A 23,551-nucleotide genomic window follows, 5' to 3' on the forward strand; every position below is an offset into this window, starting at 1 on the left:
CCAGGCACCCTGCTAGCATTTTTTTAAATGTTTATTTATTTTTGAGAGGGAGAACATGAGCAGAGGAGGGACAGAGAAAGAATCCCAAGCAGGCTCCACACTGTCAGGGCAGCACCCAGCATGGGGCTCGATCTCGTGTACCATGAGATTATGACCTGAGCTGAAATCAAGAGTCCAACGCTTAACCAACTGAGCCACCCAGGCACCCCTAAATCATTTATATAAAATTTTTAATGGACAAGTATCTATAAAGAAGCTTCTCTGAGGGTGAGTCTAGATTGACTTACATCATCCAAACATGACAAGTCATGACCACATTTATGGGAACATTCTCACATGTGTCATCATTCAATCCTAAAACCAAACAGTACAGGGTGGATCGTGAGGGAAGAAAAGCTGTTCTCTAACATAGTTGTATGCCCTGCAGACAGCAAATCTAAAAAGACTGTGCTTTTCTCAAAGCCAGAAGATGGCCTGATCCAAATATCTCAATGGGAGGTTTTCACTGCAGCTATGGAACTGCAGAGAAGCCCTCCTGCCCCTTATTAACTGTGGCTCCAGATCATTAAAGGTAAAGGCATAGACATGGATCATTAGTCACCCTCCACGAAGGCCTTTAGAAAAACACAGGATTAAGACCTCAACTGGACTGGCAGCACCACTGAGGGAGCAGCAGAATTGAGCAATACTGATTCCAGCGTGAGAGCTACTCAGAAGGGGACAAAGGCCAGTCCCTGGGCCAAAAGGGTCCCTCCTCCAGCCCCTACGTGTCCTTGCTTATCAGGAGTGAAAGGAAGCTCCCTCCGTCTAGAAAACCTGCAACTGGCAGCTTCTTCAAATTAGAGAAACAATCTTCCTCAGTATATTTTTTTCTCTATGTATCTAAATCCATGACAAATGTATACTAAGGTTTTGGACAAACACACATAAAGGACAAATTCAGAAAACCTATTTTTTTGTGACAGTGACAAAGCCTTCATTCATGGAGATTCCCTTTGCACTTGCTGCTTTGGAAACCAGAATCAGTCACTTGAGACGCATTATCACTTGATGCTGTATCCAGGTGAAGAAAGAAGATCATTTTAGGACTTTACTATTTATTCTCCAAAACCACCCTTTATTTGATTCTGGTCCAAAAAAGTGCAATGAAAGATCCAAGTCGTTCACTGGGGTATTAGTGGATGAGATACCCAAAGTTGTAAAAAGAGAAGTAGGAGAAGACAATTCAAGGAATGCCTGCATTTAATGGTTGGGAAGGGGAGGAAGAAGAAATGTTAGCTAGAGAGACTGAGGAAGAAGGAACACTGAGGTTGGGAAGGAAACCAACTTACCCAGGCAATTCTTCCAGTTGGAAAAATCCATCACTGGTAATTCCTAGGCTGGCACCTATATAGGAAAATGCAATACAGATCACATAGACTGAGCTTCCTCTTGTAAAACGACATCAACGTTTTGTACAGGACCCGGACATTTTCTCAGCCATCACATTCTGTTCAACAAGTTTTATCCAAGTTTCCACTTTGGGAACCTCCCAACCCAGTCTTCCCTGAGTGCACATTTTTGTTCTGTCTAGGAATAAAAAAAGAGCAGTAACAACCACCTTTAACATTTCTCTGAGGAACTAGGATCTTCTTGGCTGTCATGAATAGACTCTGTCAGCTCTGCTTTGCTCTCCTGCCCCTTGGCTCAGCCTCAACCCTCTTCTCCATTTTTCTTCAAAAGTTTCAACCAACTCTTCCCTCACTGCAGATGACTTCCAAATATCCTAGTTGTGACCTTCTCCCTAAGTTCCAGTCCCATATTTCTAACTGCCCTGCCATATAATTCTACTTTGCCTCAAACTCAGTACGTTTAGAACTAAACCTTATGTTCCAACCGTATCCCTCTCTCAAGTTCACCAGTTCGGTTAAATGGACCACCTTCCACCAATAATCCAAATGAAGTCCTAAGTTGTCAATCTGTGATTCCTTCTCTCAAGGGTCCGCCACAATATCTAATCAGCCTGGGTAGCTCAGTCGGGTAAGTGTCCAATTTTGGCTCAGGTAACGATCTCACGGTTCGTGGGTTTGAGCCCCACATCAGGCTTGCTGCTGTCAGCACAAGAGCCTGCTTCAGATCCTCTGTCTCTCTCTGTCTCTCTGCCCCTCCCCTGAGCTTTCTCTCTCTCAAAAATAAATATTTTAGAAAAAAAAAATTGCACTTTGCTAAATTCAAGGCACCATGATGAAAGAACACATCCTAATTTCAGGTGTGATGAATATGCTTTTTGTAATGTGTCCTGAAATACAGTACCTGACTCTCCCTTCTCAGAGTCTGTTATGCCCGTTCTCTTCTCTGATGCTGGCATGGAATAGTGGCTCAGTTAACTGTCTGCAGAACTGAGCTTTTCCCATATAGGTCAGATGTTAATGCTGGGCTTCGTAACCATGTCTTCACCCCCTGTACATTCTACTGTGACAGCTTCCTAAACTGATCTCCCTCCGCTGTAAGTCACTGTCAGATTAGTTTTCTAAAATTATCACTTAGATCTTGTCACTACCCTATTTATAAGCTAACCATTATTTGACCCAGTTGTCATGAATTATAGATTCCTTCACTTAACTCTGTAAGTCTCCACAATTTGGCCCTGACCCTCTTCCAGTCTCAGCTTAATGAATTTGCCCCCAGAACTTCAGTGCTGGAAAAACTGGTTCCTTCGAAGACATCTTTATTACCCACTGGTTCTTTTGGTCTTCCTCTTCCTCAGCCTATACCGCTCAGTGTGTGAGCCCCTTTCCTGGTAAGTTGTTTTGCTTTATGCCATCCCTTAGTAATCTGTCCCACCTGTGAACAACCCAAAGCTCACTGTCTAGAAAACACCATCTAGGGGAGTATCTGGGGGGCTCAGTCAGTTAAGTGTCCAACTTGAGCCACGTCATGATCTCATGGTTCATGAGTTCGAGCCCCCACATCAGGCTCTGTGCTAACAGCTTGGAATGTGGACCTTGCTTCAGATTCTGTGTCTCCCTCTCTTTCGGCCCCTCCCCTGCTCTCTCTCTCTCTCAAAAATAAAGCTTTGAAAGAAAGAAAGAAAGAAAGAAAGAAAGAAAGAAAGAAAGAGAACAAAACTTGGAACATTTACCTTTTATTTCTTTGCATTTGTTTTTATTACAGGTTTTAAATTAATAAATGTATGTATCTTAAAAATCCAAAAAGCACAACAGAGCATCTAGTGAAAAGCAGAAGTCCTTCCCACCCTCAACCTCTAGGACCCTCAGAGAGTCAGCATGACAGGGCTTAGAGTATCCTTCCACAGATATTCCAGTGTGTGTATAGTCTCCCTGCCTTTTCAGAAATTTCAGAAAGACACAAATTGGAGCATACTACACATGCTGTTCCACACCTTGCTTTTTTGACTTATCAATCCTGGAGACTGTTTCATATTAGGATGCTTATGTCCAATCTTCCCAACTAAATTTTAAGGTACTTGAGAACAGCATCTTACTATCTTTTATGGTAGTTGTTCTTGACCTTTTGGGAGTCATGAACCCCCTTTAAAAACCGGTGGCAAGTTTTGGATCCTCTCCCCAGAGAGAATAAAACACATAAATGCACATACGCTCAAAATTTCCCATATAAATTCAGATTGGTCACGAGTCTTCTGAAGCCAATCCAGGGAGAATACAGAATATGTATAAGCTGTGATCACCACCCAGAAAGACCTTATAATCTAGTTGGGGAGAAAGACATGAACAATGTTTCTTATGTCAGAATAAGGCAGTATGTTCATGGCTCATCCCTGTGTGCACAAAATGCAAGAGCAAATATGACTACCTGAAAATACTTACTACTTTAATTCTAGAATTCTCTATGTAAGAAAACTGCACACAGAGGCTTAATAGGTAATTAAGTTTCATCCTACAAGATTTCACTCCCTTGAACAAAAGAGTAACTCAAGACCTGTCTTGTAAATAACAATCCACGTGACAAATTCAGGCAGATGACAATCTCTGCCATGCTGAGAAGGAAAGGAAGAGACTCTTTGCTGATTTTTCTTCCTGTGTTACTTGTAGTATGTATGCGTTTGGAGCTGGAAGAAATATCTTTCTTCACCCCATCATGAGCTACCACTTACCCCAATTACATCTAGGTTCTGCAGAGACTTTCTCTCATGGCTGTGTGGCCTTGTCCAAGAGAAAGAACTGGTATAGGCATATCCCCTGGCATGGCTTGTAAGGTTGAAGACAACAGTAAACTCCTCTTGACTCTTACCAATAAGCATTTGCCTTCAGAAGACTCACCAGGGATCTCGCTCTCCTGAGGACGAGAGGGCACGCCACCAGTGGCAATCAGGATGTGAGGAGCAGTGTATTTGTTCCCACTGACTTCTACTGTGGGCTTGGGATCACTTGTGAATGCTGCATGGCCATGGATGATTTCTATATGGGACTGGAAAAGGAACCGTGACATCGACATTAGCCTGTTCTCAACATAAAAAGACCTGTGGCAACTTATCAGCTCTTTCCATTTCTCTACAGAGGATTTGGATTTTACATTTACCAATACCAAGACAGCTCTCTAACGTTTTAAGTTTCTGCAGAACTTCTGTTAATTGATACTTAGATAAGGGGGTTGCCAGTTGATTGTGGAAGTGTACCTTAAGAAGATGCTATCTTGGGCCAAAATCTAGAGACTGAAAAATAAAAACATGTGCAAATCACCTCCACAAGGAAAAACGCTACATCCTTGTCCCCGGGAATTGAGGGAGAAGGTCTTCCTCACTTGCAATGAAATCACACTGAAGAATGGCGTGTCTGGAGGAGGGACAGAAGGCCAAGAAAGACAAAGGATAAAGGTGAAGGAAGTAGAGGCAAAAGAGGGATATTTTGGCCAAGGGAGGAAAATGCAGTGCTTCTGTTTTCCTAAACAAAATGGAAGAATACCAGAAACATGACAATGAAGTTCGATGCTAGAGATGTTGAGAATGCAGACTCTGGCATCCTCTGAGCCAGGGCCTCCATCTAGGGACTGCTGGCAAGCTTCTGAAGCCATGATATGTGCATTGGCAAGCAAATGTGGGCAACTTACCAGGATAATGGAATCGTGGAAGCCTGATCACAAAATAGCATGTTTTAACATTTTGGAACATGCTTGGTTCTGAATTAAGTTATTTCCTCCTTTCCAAACAGCCCTTCAGGCCTGTTTTATAGATGCCCTGCTTTAGCCAAGCTGACTTGAGATCAATGCCAGAAGCCACAAGAGAAACCTTCCTTCAGAAGACAAAAAGGGTATGGGTCAACCCCCAATAACAATCATCTAGGGGAGGAACTGATACAATGTTTATTTTCATTTCCTAAGATATTTGACAGAAGGTTTCCTTTCCTCTTCAGAATTTCTGCATCAACTGTAAGTAATTCCTTTCCCATAAGGTCACACATAGTTAAGTTTTATGACACCAAGATTTGTTTTGTTTTGTTTTTTGCTGTTTTCTGCGTGATTTTCCTGTCTCTTCTGCAAAAGTATTTTAGCTTGCTCCATTTAAAAAAAAAATTGATGTGGATGTTTTAGTATAGTGAGTGGTACCTCTACGCTCATGTCTAACAGCCTTAAAATCTCTTGTCACCAGTGTAGAGGGCACTGAAGGCCCCAAATATTTCTCCCTTGAATTGGGGAGTAAGGTCAGAAAATATCACCCTCCAAAAAATAAACCTAATGAATAAGAATTGACATAAAAATATATGAGGCTAGCCATCTATAGAAGTAACTCATCCTAAAAATTGATTTATAAGCATGCTGCCATGGGACTATGGTAGCCCAAGTATCACTAAGAATCTACAGATTTAAATATAATCCAAGCTGTGCAGAAATCTTAGAAACTGCAAAGTGAAACCACAAAGGCAAACGAAGGGTGGTGGGAAATATGCTGTCAAGAAAAGGCACAGCTGGAAGGTGCACCATTTATCAATGCCACCAGCAGTCCTGAGTTGAAGAAGTACGACACCTAAGCACTAAAGCAGAAAAAGCCTCAGACTAACAAAGGACCATATAGATTTGCTAAAGGCAAACACACCCTTGCCCGGTGTTCTTAGGCAAAGTAATCAGACTTCATTCACAGAAGCAACTGTCTGAACCATAATTTGGTGTCTTGAGCAGATCTAGTCACCAAGGACGAGGTTGCTGTGAACAAATGAACGACAGCTTTCCAGCCAGACGGTACTTCTGATTTTAATGAATTAACTAGCATGTTGTTGTGTACATCAGTCTCTTGTGTTTTTGGTTTCTGGAACTAACTGGAGGGCCAGACCTACTCAAGGTACAGCCATGCTGTGACACCTGGTCCACCAATCATAGCATGCACTGCCCGCTCTGTAGAAAAAAGACTGGCCAGGGGTGCCTGGGTGGCTCAGTCAGTTAAGTGTCTGACTCTTGATTTCAGTTCAGGTCATGATTTCACAGTTTTGTGGGTTCAAGCCCCGCGTTGCTTGACATGTTGACTACACGGAGCCTGCCTAGGATTCTCTGTCTCTGTCTCTTTCTCTGCCCCTTCCCCACTTGCACTCAGTCTCTCTCAAAATAAATCAATTTTAAAAACAAGAAAAAAGAAAAAAGACTGGCTTACTGAGACATACACTTCTGTCCTGGCAGGTCAACCTAAAATCATTAATTGCAAAAGAAATAAAAGAAACAAGAGATATGTGCGAAGGTTGTGTTTTTGTCTGGTCAGATTAGTAGCATACTCCAACAAAGAATAACTCCTTCTTCAGAGTTCCCAGCACACTCACCTTGGTTAGGTTATTTTGATAGATGGTATTCAGGCGGCTCACATAGGCATCACGCTTTTCCTTTATAACACTGTAATGAAACTTAAGTCAGTACTGAGAAACAAAATTCTCTTCTTTCGGTTAGTGAGTAGGGCACCTGTCCCTGAACGCCCCTATCAGCAGAGAATGACACACACACAGAAGAGTCAATAAGAACCCCATGAGTGAGTATCTCTGAAGGCAGTCACCCCTTTCCCCTGCCAAACGCAGAGAACCCTCATTCTACTCCAAGGAGAATGTTCGGTAGGCACCCACAATATGTAAATGTTTTTCTGCAAAGAAGATAAGGACAGCTGCTTTGGCACAGTGCCTAAGTACTTGGTGGCCACTCAATAAATATTTGTTGAATAAATGAATGATTTTGCTAAAATTCTGAAAATTTGATGGCTTCTACATGTTTATGGCAGTTCCTTAAAGAGTTAAACACAGAATTGCCATTTGACCCAGCAATTTCATTTCTAGGTACAAACCTAAAAGAAATGAAACCAGGGATTTGTAGGTCAAGCATTATTCACAGTAGATAAAAGGTGAAAACAACCTAGAAGTCCCCTGAAGGATGAATGACTAGACAAAATGTGGTATGCACACAAGGGACTAGTATGCAGCCTTAAAAAGGAATGAAACTCTGAAACATGTCACAACATGCATGAATTCTGAAAACATTATGCTAAGTGAAATAAGCCGGGGGTAAAAGAACAAATATCATACAAAGTACCTAAAACAGGCAAATTCATAGAGACAGAAAGTACACGAGTGATCCCAGGGGCTGGGGGGAGGAGCTGAGGACATACTGTTCAATGAACACATTGTTTCTGTTATGGATGGTGGAAAAGTTCTCAAAATGGATGGTGGTGATAGCTGTACAACACTATGAATATAACTTAATGGCCCTGTACTGACAACTTAAAAATAGCTAAAATGGACTTTGTGTATTTGAAAACCATTTTATTGAGGTACGACTGACATACAAAAAACAGTACATATTTCCTATATATAACTTGGTGAGTTTAGAGATAAGTATGTATCTCTAAAACCATCATCACAATTAAGGCCACAAATATAGCCATGACCTCCAAAAGTTTATGTTTTATATACTTTACCAAAGGAACATCCTCCCAAAAAAGTTTATGGCTCATTTAATTATGAAAGAAAAATATTAATATTGGTAAACAGAACCTCTAAGCATTAACACTTACCGCCAATTGAATTTACTCTCACAACTTTGAAAGCCATAATCAACATGATCGTGCATGAATTCAGAATGGACAGCCGTGTTCCACATTACCTGTAAAAAAAAAAAAAAAAAAAAAATCCCACAACAACAGTAGTGCATGAGTCCTGAGGAAAAAAAGAAATCATGCACAAAAGGTAACCACATAAAAGCAGATAAAAATACTGAATTTTAAAATAAAAATAAAAGTAAACATTTTAAAAGAGAAAGTTCAGAAATATGACCAGACAGGTTTTATAGGGAAGCTACTGAAATGTTGGGGGATATTACTTCTATTAACTCCCTATTTTATAAACTCTATAAAAGCAGGATGTTATAAGACTCATAGTCCTTCCAGTAAAATTTATTACTGCTTACACCCTCTTTTTAACTTTCAGACTTCCTGAAGCCCTGTCTTTTGTGATTGGTGCTAGGAAACTGAATTGCATCTGTAGCTTTAAAGTAATTTAGAAGATGCTCTGAGATAAAGATGAGGACTGAAAACCTTAAGAATAAATCTCTATCACATACTCAGTACCTATGAACATGTCCTTGTAACGATGTGTGTAATTAGACATCTGGAACTCAAAGATTTGTTGCACATTTCTGTGGAATGCAGCCTGAAATCTGTAAAGACCTTTTATGCCAACTCATCATCAAGGTAACAGAATACAAGATAGCATCCAGAATTCTATATGACAAACTATCAGTTTTCTTTGTCAGACAAGCCTGAGACTCCATTTTTGACAAGTCTTTCATTCCTTCTTTGTACCGTTCTCTCTTTATGCCTAAAAATGAAGAACTGATGGCCCTGCTGGATTCTGTTTTTTTTTTTAAGTTTATTTTTATTTATCCTGAGAGATAAATAGCAAATGGGGGAGTGGCAGAGAGAGATGGAGACAGAATCCCAAGCAGGCTCCGGCTGTCAGCCCAGAGCCCAATGCAGAGCTCAAACTCACGAACTGTGAGATCATGGACTGAGCCGAAGAAAGAATTAGATGCTTAACCCACCAAACCACCCAGACACCCTGTTTATTTTTCAATTGAGGTGAAACTCATTTAATATAGCATTAACCATTTTATCTGCTAGATGGTCTATCTTAATGCACATGAAAGGTTTCTTTGTACTACAAAATAAAATAGGTTATTTTAAGAAACATTACTATAGGGCCGCCTGGGTGGCTCAGTCAGTTGGGCGTACAACTTCAGCTCATGTCATGATCTCACAGTTCGTGAGTTCAAGCTCTGCATCAGGCTCTCTGCTATAAGCTCGGAGCCTGCTTTGGATCCTTTGTCTCCTTCATTCTCTGCCCCTTCCCTGCTCTCGCTCTCTCTCTCAAAATAAATAAACAAACAAACATTAAACAAAAAATTTTTAAAAGAAAAGAAACATCACTATACCTCATCTCCTCATGAGGGGCAATATTTATTTACTTCCAACTTGTATTATGTATGATGCTATAGCCTCAAACACTCTCTGGAGAAGGTGTTGTATATGAACCACATTGGGCTTCTAGGCTCATCCTAATGAGGGTAGTAGCAGGACTACCCATCTGATTCCTTCTGTGCTGCTACCCCACTCTACCCTCCTGGAGGGAAGTTACTCTAGGCTTCAACCTGTTCTAGAAAACAAGAGGCAATTACCAACTGAGCTTTAAGAATGCAAAAGCACTTTGAAGTCAGTAGAGCCCTATTAAAATATAAGGTAAATGTCCTGCACATGTGATAATAGAAGGAATAAATGAAACATAATATATGGCAACAGGGGCGCCTGGGTGACTCCGTCAGTTATGCGTCCAACTTCAGCTCATGTCATGACCTCATGGTTTGTGAGTTCAAGCCCTGCATTGGGCTCTGTGCTGACAGCTTGGGAGCCTGGAGCCTGCTTCGGATTCTGTGTCTCCCTCTCTGCTTCTCCCCTGTCTCTCTCTCTCTTTCTCTCAAAAATAAACAAACAAACAAACAAATAAATAAATAAATAAATGTTTTTAATATACGGGAACAAAATATTACAAATTCAGGCCACTATGCCCAGGTAATATTTTTAAATAATGAGGTAGTGCCTATTAATGGATTAACTACCATAACTGGTTTAAACTACATCAGGGGCGCCTGGGTGGCGCAGTCGGTTAAGCGTCCGACTTCAGCCAGGTCACGATCTCGCGGTCCGTGAGTTCGAGCCCCGCGTCGGGCTCTGGGCTGATGGCTCAGAGCCTGGAGCCTGTTTCCGATTCTGTGTCTCCCTCTCTCTCTGCCCCCTCCCCCATTCATGCTCTGTCTCTCTCTGTCCCAAAAATAAATAAATGTTGGAAAAAAAAATTTTAACTACATAAAACCACCTTATAACTGATATACATAATTCATATATCATAACTGCATGACTTCAATTAGAACAGATTCCAAAATCTAAGACTAAGAAAAAAAATAACTGAGGAACTGTCCCACAGCAAAAAGGAAACTTTCCTATGATTAAAAAACACCTATCCACACTAGGGAACAGATTACAAAAAACCCTCCTGGAATTACTCTCTGTTATGTGTCACTGATGAGATTAGGAATATTTGCTTACCTGTTACCAAAAAAAACACCAATTTAGAATGTAATCTCAGTAACAAAAGGTTGTCATCTGGGATTATAACATGTTTTGAAAGTACATTCAAATATGGAGTAAAATTATTTGCAAATACAAGCAAGATGCAGCTTTGGAAATAAGAACTGCCATTTCTTCCTCTTCGTCACAGGTAAAGGACAAGTTCATTCAATGTAATCTGTACCACAGATACTAGGAGCAAATATCACCACAGTTAAGCGAATCCATGAGGCTACAGAATTGAATAAGAATACTTTAGAAGATTCCATTCAGTAATTTAGATTGAGAAAAAACAACTCTGTGCAGACGACCAGTCCTAACTACTAGACCTAGATATAATCTCATTCACTCACGCAAAAGAAATAAATCAACGCATTGCTTTATCAAATATGTGAAAGGAGTGTGGAAGAAGAAATAAAAATTCTACCTTTTTGGGTACACATCCAACATTCACCTAAAAAAAAAAAAAGGACAAATTTTAAGAATATTAAACTCAAACCATCAAACAAACCTGAAAGAAATGAACCCCAAGCATCAACCCAGGAGGCTTCCTTAAGTTCTAAGTCAAATTTACAGTACTTCCTTTTTTCTACTATGGAGTTAGAAAAGATATGAATATTCTTTTTCATATCTTGATGAGGCAGAGAATTTTAGTCATTAACATTTTTTCAAGAAAAGCAGTCACTGAGAAAGAGGGGGAAATAATTCCATGTCCAGGGGCTATGCAGTGCAGGGACCGTATCAGTAGGGAGGCGGGCAAAGCCTAAGCTTGTACAGAACCCAGAAGGAGAAAGCAGAAGAGAAATAGCAGAGGAGGTAAGAAAACCCACCAGCTGAATAAGGGCAACTGAAACATCTGAGCAGCTATTCTAGGGGATTTCTGGGAGACTTATCATGGCATATGCTGGGTAAAACATTCAGAATGCCCCTCTGAAAAAATCTCTAGCTGAAATCTACATAACTTTTCAGGACCAAAGGATAATGAAGAATCGAACAGTAAGGTTCATCCATGCTATTGTATGTATGTGTGTGTGTGTGTGTGTGTGTGTGTGTCCATGTTTATATGATTGCAGAGACAGACCACAAATTTGATTCTTTTTTTTTAAAGAAATTATTTTTTTAACATTTATTTATTTTTGAGAGAGCGAACAGGGAAGGGGCAGAAAGAAAGGGAGAGAGAGAGTCCTAAGCAGGCTCTGCGATCATAGCGTGGAGCCAGACACAGGGCTCCAATCTCATGAATTGAGAGATTATGACCTGCGCCGAAATCAAGAGTAGGATGCTTAACCAACTGAGCCATCCAGGCACCCCCACACATTTGATTCTTAGTCTTCTAACAGCCAACACACAAAGGAAAACACAAATAGTTCTAAGATTTCACATAAAAACTAAGCAGCTGTTTTCAGAAAACAACTATTCGTACCCTTTATAGAGAAATTCTTCCCAGCAGTCCATGTAAACAAGCTGTGATATATGTTTACATATAAATTTTTGTTTAGATCTGTTTATTTCCTTTGATCACATGCTAAAATTTATAATATGGGGGGAAAAGCTAGGTTAAGAGTAAGACTAATTAGAATAGAGACCGTAATTAGAGACCCCTCAGCTCTGGAAATCTGCCATGTAATGTATATTCTAGATACCCTTTAACCTTATAAATACTGACTGGGAAGTGTTGGTGGCGTGTTGGCCACTACAACAAAGTTAAGAGATTTAAGTGAGGTCTCAACTGCAGATCCTTTAAAAAAAAAATCAGCATGTTCACTCATGTCTATTGACAGAGTAAAGACTGAATATTTAAATACTGGTGCCTTCCAGACATAATTTACATCAGGTGCTTACAGCTCTGCTGATCATGACCATAAGGAACTAGACTCATTCCCTGTAAGCCCAAAGAATATAAGCCTACATCTTACAGAATATTTTCCGGGCACCCTGGGGTGAAATCTGAACTACATATGCACTTGCCAAGGGACTTTATTTGAAATGCTAGAGTAAAAGAAGCCCGTCCAAATCTCACTGAGACGTGGAATACTTGAAAAAGAAGGTCTTAAGAACAGTCACCTTCTATTCCTCTAGCTGTGCTACTTGCTAGCAGCATACCTCCTGCATTTTCATTTTAACATTCTTATTTCCTATTATTCTGCACTCAGGAATTATAAAAGAGTTGTATTTTGTTTCTATGCAGTTTCAAGTTATCAGTCATTTGGAGGGTTTTTTCCTAGAAAGAGACAAGTCATATACTATCTAGTGGTAGACTTGGATTTTTTTATGAGATTATACTACAATAAGGAGTCAGAAGGCAACAGAAGTAGGAACTCACAGGATTGAGAGAAGGGTGCAGAATTCAAGCCCAGCAAAATGAAGGACTCACACCTACAGCAGCGTTACAAGCAGGCTATTCAGGAAGCACTTTCTACTAGCAATCAGAATAACGTATGACTTTCTCCCTCACTGTTTCCTATGTGGTAGAGGAAAGGAAGATAGCTGAATCCCAGCTCCATGGTGGCAATGATTTTAGCATCAGACCTGCCTTTTCCAGCTCATTTGGCAGGCAAGGTGCTTCCCAGTCTTTTTTTTTTTTTTTTTTTTAAAGGCCTGTCTGGGGGCACCTGGGTGGCTCAGTCGGTTAAGCGTCCGACTTTGGCTCGGGTCATGATCTCACGGTCCATGAGTTCGAGCCCCACATCGGGCTCTGTGCTGACAGCTCAGAGCCTGGAGCCTGCTTCAGATTCTGTGTCTCCCTCTCTCTCTGCCCCTCCCCCGTTCATGTTCTGTCTCTCTCTGTCTCAAAAATAAATAAACATTAAAAAAAAATTTTAAAAAAAAAGGCCTGTCTACATATTTTTTTAATTGAAGTGTGTTTATTTTTGAGACAGAGAGAGAGAGTAGGGGAGGGGCAGAGAGAAAGGGAGAGTAAAGCCTGACTCGGGGCTCAAATTCACTAACTGTGAGATCATGCCCTGAGCTGAAATCAAGAGTTGAGTGCTTAACTTATTTATTTTTTTAATGTTTATTTATTTATGGGAGAGACAAAGCTCACGAGCAGGGGAGGGGCAGAGAGAGAGAGGGGGAGAAAGAGAGAATCCCAAGCAGGCTGTGTGCTAAATAGATCCTGATGTGGGGACTTGATCCCACGAACTGTAAGATCATGACCTGAGCCGAAATCAAGAGTCAGTTAACCAACTGAGCCACCCAGGCACCCCCTCCCAGTCCCTCTATCCACAACTCTATACCCTGCAGTTCACTAAGAGGCGTCAACAAGGACAGACTACAAAATCAATGTCTCTAAAAGTAGAGATGATCTCAATATACTAAATACACTCCATTTGTCCTATAGTCAACTCTCTCCAACTTCCCAGGAACCTTTAAAAGCAATTTAAATCATCATAAAGCATGAAATGTTCTGAACCACTCTCACACATCATCAATTTACTCATGTACATTTGACACTATTTAAAAAGTTTGGAACATGTTTCTTCTAAGGCCCAAGATGGCCCGACTCACTGGTTTCAAGTGTTATGAATTTGATTTACTTTTTAGAAGTTTCTGCCTTTTTGACTTCTAAAATGTTTTAACTTGCAACTATTCATTCATTTGAAGTATTGATTAAGCATTCACTCGTGTCAGGCATTATGCAAAAAAGAAAGTGCTAAATGGATATAGTTAGTCCCTGCTCTCATGGAGCCTACTACTCCAACCACAGTCTCTCAGCCTATCAGAGCTGCTGGCTCAAGGGGCAGCAGCAGAATCACAACATTCCCTAAAATTTTCAAAGCCTTGGGCTAGAAATCAGAGGAAGAAAAAGGTGGAAAATGGTGACCTTTTTGGGTCAAAGAGTTTATATTCTAGCACAGTACACTTTGGATCTGTGGTTGGGGCTATGATTTTTTTTTTTTTTTTTTTTTTAGAGAGAGAGCCCTCACACATGCAACCAGGAGAGAAGTAAAGAAAGAAAGAGGGAGAGCGAGAAACCCAAGCAGGTTCCACACTGTCAGCCTGAGGTGGGGCTGGATCTCATGAACCTAACTGTGAGATCATGACCTGAGCTGAAATCAAGGGTCGATGCTTAACCTACTGAACCACCCAGGCAGCCCAGGGCTATGATTGAAGAGCCCGTGCCCTTGAAATACCACTCGCCCTATTTTGGCAGCTCCTAGTAATATGCCTCCAGGACTTTCCAATGGTTTTGGAAACCTAGTTACACTTCAGCACAACACTACAACTAGATGCCTCTTTGACTTAGAAGAAAACAGCAATTAGTAACCAACAGAGCTGTGGAAGCCAGGGGTGGAGAGCTATATATAGTCATGCTTCTTATTCTCTAGCTGATGAGTACATGAGTACATTCGGTTGGCAGAAAGAACACAAGTCTAGAGGCAGACAGACATGAGTTTGAATCCCAACCTTCCCTCCCACTTACTGCTGCTGGTGGGTAGGTTTCTAAATCTCTTGAGCTCAGTTTCTTATTCAATAAAATGGGAATGGTAACACATGATAGAGGTTTTGAGAAGATTCGAGAGATAATGCATTAAAAAAAGCACCTCTTTTCTAATTTATGATAGATCTGATGATGACACTGATGCTTCTGAATTATTTCTGCAGACTGCTGGATCCCCAACTTCACAAAAGGCTTACTGGAAAGAGAGGAGATAAATTCCCCGGGTGGCTTGCTCCCTTTCAGGAACAAATAAACTGGTGGCAGAAAGCTTGCTTGCCTCCCAGACTGAGACACCAGGGTGATGGGTTCTCAGGGCTTTGACTGCCCAGGGGTACCCACAGCTGATAAGACCTGAAACATACAATACTTTTCACCTGGCAAATTCCCCTGCAGAGCCCTCATTCCCCAGGGGGGCATTAACCAATGATAAGCCTCAGAGAAGTCTCGTGCACTCCTGACTACACTCAACGCCAGAGACACTCCAGTAGCCTTGCCTCCTTCGCAGTCTTACAATCCATCTCTAAGAACTCCCTATCCCCACCTTGTGTTCAGAAGCCCATTCAGTTGGTCGGCCAGCACTGGCTCACAGTGAAGACAGGGGCCTCTCCTGACAGGGACAGAACATGTGAAGAATCTGATGATACATGTGGAAAAACTCAGGAGCTTCACCATTTTTCTAGGCCAGCCCCTCTCACCTTCAATTCTGCTTAGATAGGTAAAAAAATCACATTGCCATGTCGATGGATTCAATCCATTAACAGTTGCACCTGTCAAAAAATGTCACCTGCACTCGATAGTAAATTTCCTTCTTCTGGTTCCCCGCTTCTGTCTTTTACCCCAGAGTTGCCTAAAGTTTCCTGTTTTCCTTTTTTGCATCCCACAGTCTAGTTCAAGACTGGTCTGAGGAAGGAGCATGTAGAATATGACGGACAAATCATCATCCACTAAGCAAAACCCTACCACTTCATCAACTCATTCTTTCAGCAACTCCATACTGAATACCTACTTAGTGCATGACTGACTGACTGTTCTAGAGGTTGGAATATGTAGGCGACCAGAACAAAGATCTCTGTCTTTGTTGAGTTTCATCAGCTTTACACCTGCAGTGACTAAATAGACCATTGGCCCTGTGCCTATACAACTCTGACACCAATTCTGAAGTGTGTGCTTTTTCCACACCATCAGGCAATTAACTCAATTCTGACACTATCTACCTGGAGACAGCATCAGCTCCCACAGGTTGAGGGCTCAGTCTTCCTGCCTCCTGCCCCTACTTCAGAGGCCAATCTCAAGTCCAGCAGTCACCTGTGCTTTCGACCAGCTCTTGGAGGTTCTGACAACCCTCTTCTTGGGCTGGATTAATTGCGAGAATGGCTCATGGAAATCAGAGGAACATTTTATTTACTAGATTACCAGCTTATTATAAAAGGATATAACCTTGGAACAGGCAGGTGGAAGAGATGCATAGGGCAAGGTATGTGGGAAGGCATGGAGCTCCCACGGATATACCACCTCCCCTAGTTTCCATGTGTTTACCAACCCAGAAGCTTTCTGAACCCCATCCTTTCGGTTTTTACTGAAGCTCCTTTTTTTTTTTTTCAATGTTTAGAGAGAGAGAGAACACACATGAGCAGAGGAGGGGCAGAGTGAGGGCGAGAGAGAATCCTAACCAGGCTCCCCACAGAGCCCGAGGTGAGGCTCGAACTCATGAACCGGGAGATCATGGCCTGAGCCAAAACCGAGAGTTGGATGCTCAACTGAATGAGCCACCCCTGAGGAAGCTTCTCTTACACAGGAATGATTGATTAAGTCATTGACCACCAGTGATTGATTCAACCTCCAGGTCCTCTTCCTTCTCCCCTCCCAAGGGGCCAGGGGGATGGGCATGAAATCCAAGCCTCAAATCACAAGGTTGGTTCCCCAGACAACCAGCCCTCATCCTTAGTTCTTTCCAAAAGTCACCTCATTAACACCATTATCTCCTGCCCCCCCCCACCAAAAGAAATTGATCTATGATCCTACAGCCCAATTTAATATCAAATGTTGCAACACCCAGTGAATAATAAATGGTTATCAATTATGACTGACTGGAATCCACTTACAAATGCCCAAAGTCTTTATATAAAATTCCTTTAATCCCACTCTACAAGAAACACTCTCTGTTATAACTTGTTCAAAGTACCTTTTATGAAGGGTAAAACCCTGTGAGGGATTCAGAGCCAGGCTTTCTTTTCTGGCCTGGCAGACTCAGGCAGATTTAGGCAGACAGCTAAATAGTATTATACTAAACCTTGTACAAAAAAATTAAACAATCGACAGGGTAAATCAAAAGACCAATTTCAACATTAGGATTTGCCTACTTCAACTAACCCCACCCTTTCTGATCACTCCTTTATTTAGCACTTATGAACATAGGTGTGCCACACTTCATGAAACTCTAAACCCACAAAACAAACTAGGGTAATTTTCTGTTTTTGAGGACTGTCAGTACTGAAGGTATGATCTCCTTTTTGTAAATATCCATTTAAAAATGCATGCTCAGGGGCCCCTGAGTGGCTCAGTTAGTTAAGCATCCAACTCTTGATTTTGGCTTGTGGTTTATGAGAATGAATCCTGCATCGGGCTCTGTGCTAACAGCACACAGCTTGCTGGGGATTCTCTCTCTCTCTCTCTCTCTCTCTCTCTCTCTGCCCCTCCCCTGCTCATGCTTTTTCTCTCAAAATAAATAAACACTAAGAAAAATAAAAATGCATGCTCAACCTTGGGACATTATACTAAAATAAGGGAAATAAGCCAAATACTGCATGATTCCACTTATATGATATCTATTTTAAGTAATGTCTACATCCAACATGAGGCTTGAACTTACAACCCCAAGATCAAGAGTCACATGCTCCACCAACTAAGCTAGCCAGGTGCCCCTGAGATATCTAAAATAGTCACATTCATAGAACCAAAGAATGGAATGGTGGTTGCCAGGATCTAGGCAGGGGTGGGAGGGGAATGGGAAGTTACTAATCAACAGGCACAAATTTTCAGTCAAGCAGGATGAGTAAGTTCTAGAGATCCCGATGTACCACATTGTACCTATAGTCAATAATACCGTACTGTATGCTTAAAAATCTGTTAGGAGAGATTTCGCGTTAAGTGAAAGCTTTTAAAAAGCATGTTTTAGCCTTATGGAGATACAGACATCGTAATATCAAAGTGCACACTATCACCTTCAAGTTAGGTTGACTTACATGTTGCTAAGTAATGGTTTTCAGCCTAGATAAATACAGTCTTCTGAGCAGCCTGTTTCTCAGGCATCTTAAAACCTCCACTTCTGCTTGGCATCTCCAATTGGCACCATACAGCACAGTTCACAGTGACATTAATAATCAAGAACTTTACTAGGTACAATCTTCCAGTTATAAAATAAGTAAGTCATGGAGATGTAATGTATAGCATGGTACCTATAGTTGATATTAATATATTGCATTTTTGGAAGTTGCTAAGAGAGTAGATCTTAGAAGTTCTTATCACTGGGGCACCTAGGTGGCTCTCAGTTGGTTAAGCGTCTGACTCTTGATTTCAGCTCAGGTCATGATCTCACAGTTCATGACTTCAAGCCCCACATTGGGCTCTTCACAGACAGCACAGAGCCTGCTTGGGATTCTCTCTCTCCCCCTCTCTCTGCCCCTCTACCACTCATGTGCACGTGCTCTCTCTCTCCCTCTCTCTCAAAATAAACATTTTTTAAAAAGTTCTTATCACAAGAAAAAAAAGACTTGCTACTATGTATGGTGACAAGGTTAACTAGGCTTCTGGTGGTGATCATTTCAGTTACACAAATATGGAATCATTATGCTGTACACCTAAACTAATGCAATGTTCTATGTCAACTATACCTCAATTTAAATAAAAAAGAATAGAAGGGGTTTGTCCTGGTAATCAACCCTTACTACCTACCCAACTCTGATTGGTGAGAACCACATGCCTATACCACAAGAACCCAGTTACTTTATCACAGAATCCATACACTCAGCAAGAACACTGTAACATGTGCTCCCACAGGCCCTGGGGCAAAGGGAATAGTAAGCTAGAAAGAATTTTTCCTCAAGTGAACTCTTCCCACGTCTGCGTAGGCAGAGAACTGAACCGCAGATACAAAGCTCCCAGAAGGTTCTCTTTCACCTTGGCTTTCGTCAATCTTTGCATTTCTCCTTGGTCTACATTTGATCATGAGAGAAGTACTACATTTTAACTTTTCGGAGATGCCAAAAACTGAATTCAAAGATCATCTACTTTTCTGCCCTGAGAAATGACTTAATTGCAGTAGGCAACAAGAGATTACTATCTTTAATTGATTCTAGGAAAAAAATAGAGGATTTCTTTCAGTTTCCCACTTTTAGCATCTAATACCTTAGTACTACAGTTTTGTTTTTTGGTTTTTTTTGTCTGATGGAGAAAAATAAAGATGAACTTAAAGATGGAATCATATTATTAGAGCTACGCATGCCTCTTGACCTGGTTTAGCCATTAGAAGTTTAGTAGCAACCCTGGTCCCTCTTGCTTCTTTCACTTTGAACTAAAAGAGATCAGAACATGCCACCCCAAAATATGCTATTTTGGCATACAGATTTTGAGCTGAAGATAATTAAGAAAGAGCAAAGGAGGACCTCTCTGCCACCTCCCTTTCTGCTTAAAAGCAAGGCAGAAATCTCCCTTTGTGAAGGTGTCCCCGACCCCTCTCCTGTACCAGGAGGAGAACCCTTATCACTAAAAATGGAAAGACAGCAAAGCAGAATCTGCACCAAAAAAACCTTATTAAAGTAACCTTTATCTTCTATTAGTTTCCCTCACATATTTACCTTCCCACAATTTACTGTTCCTAGAAGCCCAAACCCCCTTTCCTTTGTCTAGTCACTTCTCCACAATTTATCACGCTTTCTTATATTGATATCAAGCTCCCAGGCCTAAGTACTCCTTTTCCCCCACTACTTCTCTGTGACAGTCCCACGTGCATGAGAAATAAACCCCTATTAATCTGCTTCTTGTTGGTCTGATTTGCAGATTCCAGCTATTGAACCTCAGAGGATAGAAGAAAAGTTTTTCCTCCCCTAGACAACACAATATGGGGCAAAGTCATCTCATACCTGAACTTAACAGCTTAAAAAATTCTGTCAAAGAAAAGATGAATTCTTAAGTACATGAACACACATCACTCATCTTGAAAACAGAAGTCTCCTTGGAAGGGGCCTACTCTATCAGATCACAGAATTAAAAAGGGGGAAAAAAAAGCCTCCTAGAAAAGAAAGAAAGACTGGGCACCTGGGTGGCTCAGTCGGTTGGCTGGCTGACTTTGGCTCAGGTCATGATCTCACGGTTCGTGGGATCGAGCCCCATGTCGGAATCTGCTCTGACAGCAGGGAGCCTGCTTGAGATTCTCTCTCTCTCCCTCTCTCTGCCCTCCCATGCTCTCTCTCTCTCTCAAAAATAAACATAAAAAAGATTTATAATAGAAAAGGAAGACTGAAGAAGAGTCAGAAAATCCAGATAAATAGTCATACTGTATAGACAACCTTGGAGGCATAAAATTATGAAACCAGGAAATGACTCCAGGACCAAATTAATTGTCATCTAACCCACACAATTAACACAATTCACCAGATTCATCCTAATGCTTCATACAGTCCCTTCTTTGTATGAAGGCCTTACCATTGTGTCTGGCTCATGTTACACCAAAATCACAAAATCAGAATGTAGCTCTTTAGGGGCACCTGGGTGGCTCAGTTGGTTAGTGTCTCACTCTTGATTTTAGCTCAGGTCATGATCCCAGGGTCATGGGATCCAGCCTGCATTGGGCTCCACTCTGAGCATGGAGCCTGCTTGAGAGTCTCTCTCTCCCTCTGCCCCTCTCCCTGCTTGTGTTCTCTCTCTCTCTCAAACAAACAAACAAAAAATAGAGATTTAAAAAAAAATTTTTTTTTTAACGTTTATTTGTTTTTGAGACAGAGAGAGAGACAGAGCATGAACGGGGGAGGAGCAGAGAGAGAGGGAGACACAGAATCGGAAGCAGGCTCCAGGCTCTGAGCCATCAGCCCAGAGCCCGACTCGGGGCTCGAACTCACGGACCGCGAGATCGCGAGATCGTGACCTGAGCTGAAGTCAGACGCCCAACCGACTGAGCCACCCAGGCGCCCCTAGAGTTCTTTAAAAATACATCTTTGAGGCTTCACCCTACATCTACTAAGTCAGGAGCTATGAAGTGAAGACCTATGTGGTAGACTCTATTTAACTAAGTGTTTTTGGAGTAAATGATGTTTGGTTCCTAAGCAGGAAGGGTCATAAGTTTCCTCCCCTGTAGTAAAGAACAATGCCTAAACAGGTTCAACAAGTCACAGTTTACTCCACATAAATACACCAAGCTATAGTTTCTGATGGCTAGGCCACCAATTCCAGAGGTTATACTATGCTTGGTTTGTTTTCAACCACATTTTAGCTGGCACTCAGCTTCTCAGTAAAGTGAGGTTGCTGAACCAGAACAATGCTTCCCAAATTCCTACAAGGATCTGTGTAAGTCTAATCCTTTTTTTGTTCTTTTTAGTTTATTTTTTATTTTGAGAGAGAGAGTGTGTGTGTGCAAGTTGGGAAGGGGCAGAGAGGGAGAGAGAGAGAATCCCAAGCAGGCGCCACACTCAGTGTGGAGCCCGACGTGGGGCTTGAACTCACAAACCATGATATCATGACCTGAGTCGAAGTTGGACGCTTACCCAGCTCAGCCACCAGGTACCCGTGTGAGTCTAATCCTTAAAAAAAAGAAAATTATAGGGTCCATGTAGGGTTTCATAAAGCTAAAAGTATTCAATTTAAAGCACTGTCCTTTACTTGAAATTATAAGCTTCCTACTTGTTTTGAAAACGTCATTCTTGATTAAAAAAAAAAAAGATAGTGATAAAATTTTTTTAAAGGCCATTACCCTAACAAAATTAAGTCAGCAAGCTTATGTTAGTGCTATTTTTTTTTAAACGATAGTCTGGGGAGCCTGGGTGGCTCAGTCGGTTAAGTGTCCTGACTTCAGCTCAGGTCACGACCTCACAGTTTGTGAGTTTGAGCCTCAACATCGACATCAGGCTCTCCACTGACAGTGCAGAGCCTGCTTTGGATCCTCCCTCTCATCCTCTCTCTGCCCCTCCCCCTTGGCTTGTGCTCTTTCTCAAAAACAAACATACATTTAAAAAACTAAACTAAACTACAGTCTGACTGGATTAGTGGATCTCCAAAATCACTTCTAGCTTTATCACACCAAGTCTAAACTTCAGTGCAGGAAGGTTTCAAACAGACCAAAACAAAACAAAACAACAAAAAAGCCCTAAAAACAAAAACTTGTTTTTTTTAAAAATTATTACAAAAATATTGCATGGAACTACAATGTAAGCTCCATGAGGACAGGGATTTTTAACTGCTTTGTTTGCTGCTGTGACCCCAGCATTTAAAAAGGTACCTGTATACCTGGAATATGAATTAATAAATAAACAAACAAAAATAAAACAATTAAAAACAAAACACAATCCCACTATCTACAGGAAGACTAATTTGAAACTTCAGTGTGAACTCATCTACCGCAACTTAAAAAATTCACCAAGCTCCAGAATCAAAATATTTTATTTAGGAAAAAAATGGTTAAGGAGTCAGTATTAAAGACACTTCTACTTGACTTCTCCAAGGGACATCTCTCAACAGTACCACTACCATAAACCCACTTTTATTGAGTCACTCTCATGCTCAAAAACCCCTCCACACAGTTCACTGTGCTTCCAGAAACTTCATTTTTTAGAAGTAAGCTCTATCAACGTGGGGATTGAACTCACCACCCCAATCAAAAGTTACATGCTCTAGAGGCACCCAGGTGGCTCAGTCAGTTGTGTCCAACTTCAGCTCGGGTCATGATCTCATAGTTTGTGAGTCTGAGCCCCAAACCGGGCTCTGTGCTGACAGTGCAGAGCCCACTTCAGATCCTCTCCCTCTCCCTCTCTCTCAAAAATAAACGTAAAAAAAAAAAAAAAAAAGTCACATGTTCTACCAACTGAGCCAGCCAAGCCATCCCAGAAACTTCTTTTTTCACTACAATGTACTCATCAGCTTCCTATGTCTTACTTCTATTAGATACCCTGTGTGCCAATCAAATTCAATTACACAATATATCCTGCCTCTCTGCCTTTGCCTCTGACCCTACCCTGTCAAACAATGGTATTTATCCGTTCAAGTTCAGAAAGACACTCTCTCCTTCACAAAATCACTCATCCCATGGTGCCCAGGCAGAAGTGATGATTCCAATTCTTCTCTCAACTACTGTAACTTTTACCATCAGGAGCAATTAACACTGACCACCTCACTTTGGAGTTGACTGTCTACATTTTGCTCCCCCACCATTTTGCAAATTTCCTGTGGGAGGGGACATTTATCATACAAATGTTTGTATCTAGGGGTGCCTGGGTGGCTCAGTCGGTTAAGTGTCCAACTTTGGC

At 41.3% G+C, this 23,551-nt stretch overlaps 1 protein-coding gene across 1 annotated transcript in view; it reads right to left on the reverse strand.

Annotated features, from left to right (window-relative positions):
• GSR (glutathione-disulfide reductase) overlaps nt 1-23,551 on the reverse strand; it is a 45,426-nt gene that overhangs the window by 18,969 nt on the left and 2,906 nt on the right. Inside the window, exons 2-6 of the mRNA XM_043560921.1 lie at nt 11,028-11,054; nt 7,997-8,085; nt 6,762-6,831; nt 4,281-4,428; nt 1,332-1,386 (exon numbers count right to left, since the gene is read on the reverse strand). Of these exons, the coding sequence (XP_043416856.1) occupies nt 1,332-1,386; nt 4,281-4,428; nt 6,762-6,831; nt 7,997-8,085; nt 11,028-11,054 (389 nt within the window). The remainder of the gene's footprint in view (nt 1-1,331; nt 1,387-4,280; nt 4,429-6,761; nt 6,832-7,996; nt 8,086-11,027; nt 11,055-23,551) is intronic.

The sequence above is a fragment of the Prionailurus bengalensis genome, chromosome B1, assembly GCF_016509475.1.
Source record: "Prionailurus bengalensis isolate Pbe53 chromosome B1, Fcat_Pben_1.1_paternal_pri, whole genome shotgun sequence".
NCBI classification, from domain to species: domain Eukaryota; kingdom Metazoa; phylum Chordata; class Mammalia; order Carnivora; family Felidae; genus Prionailurus; species Prionailurus bengalensis.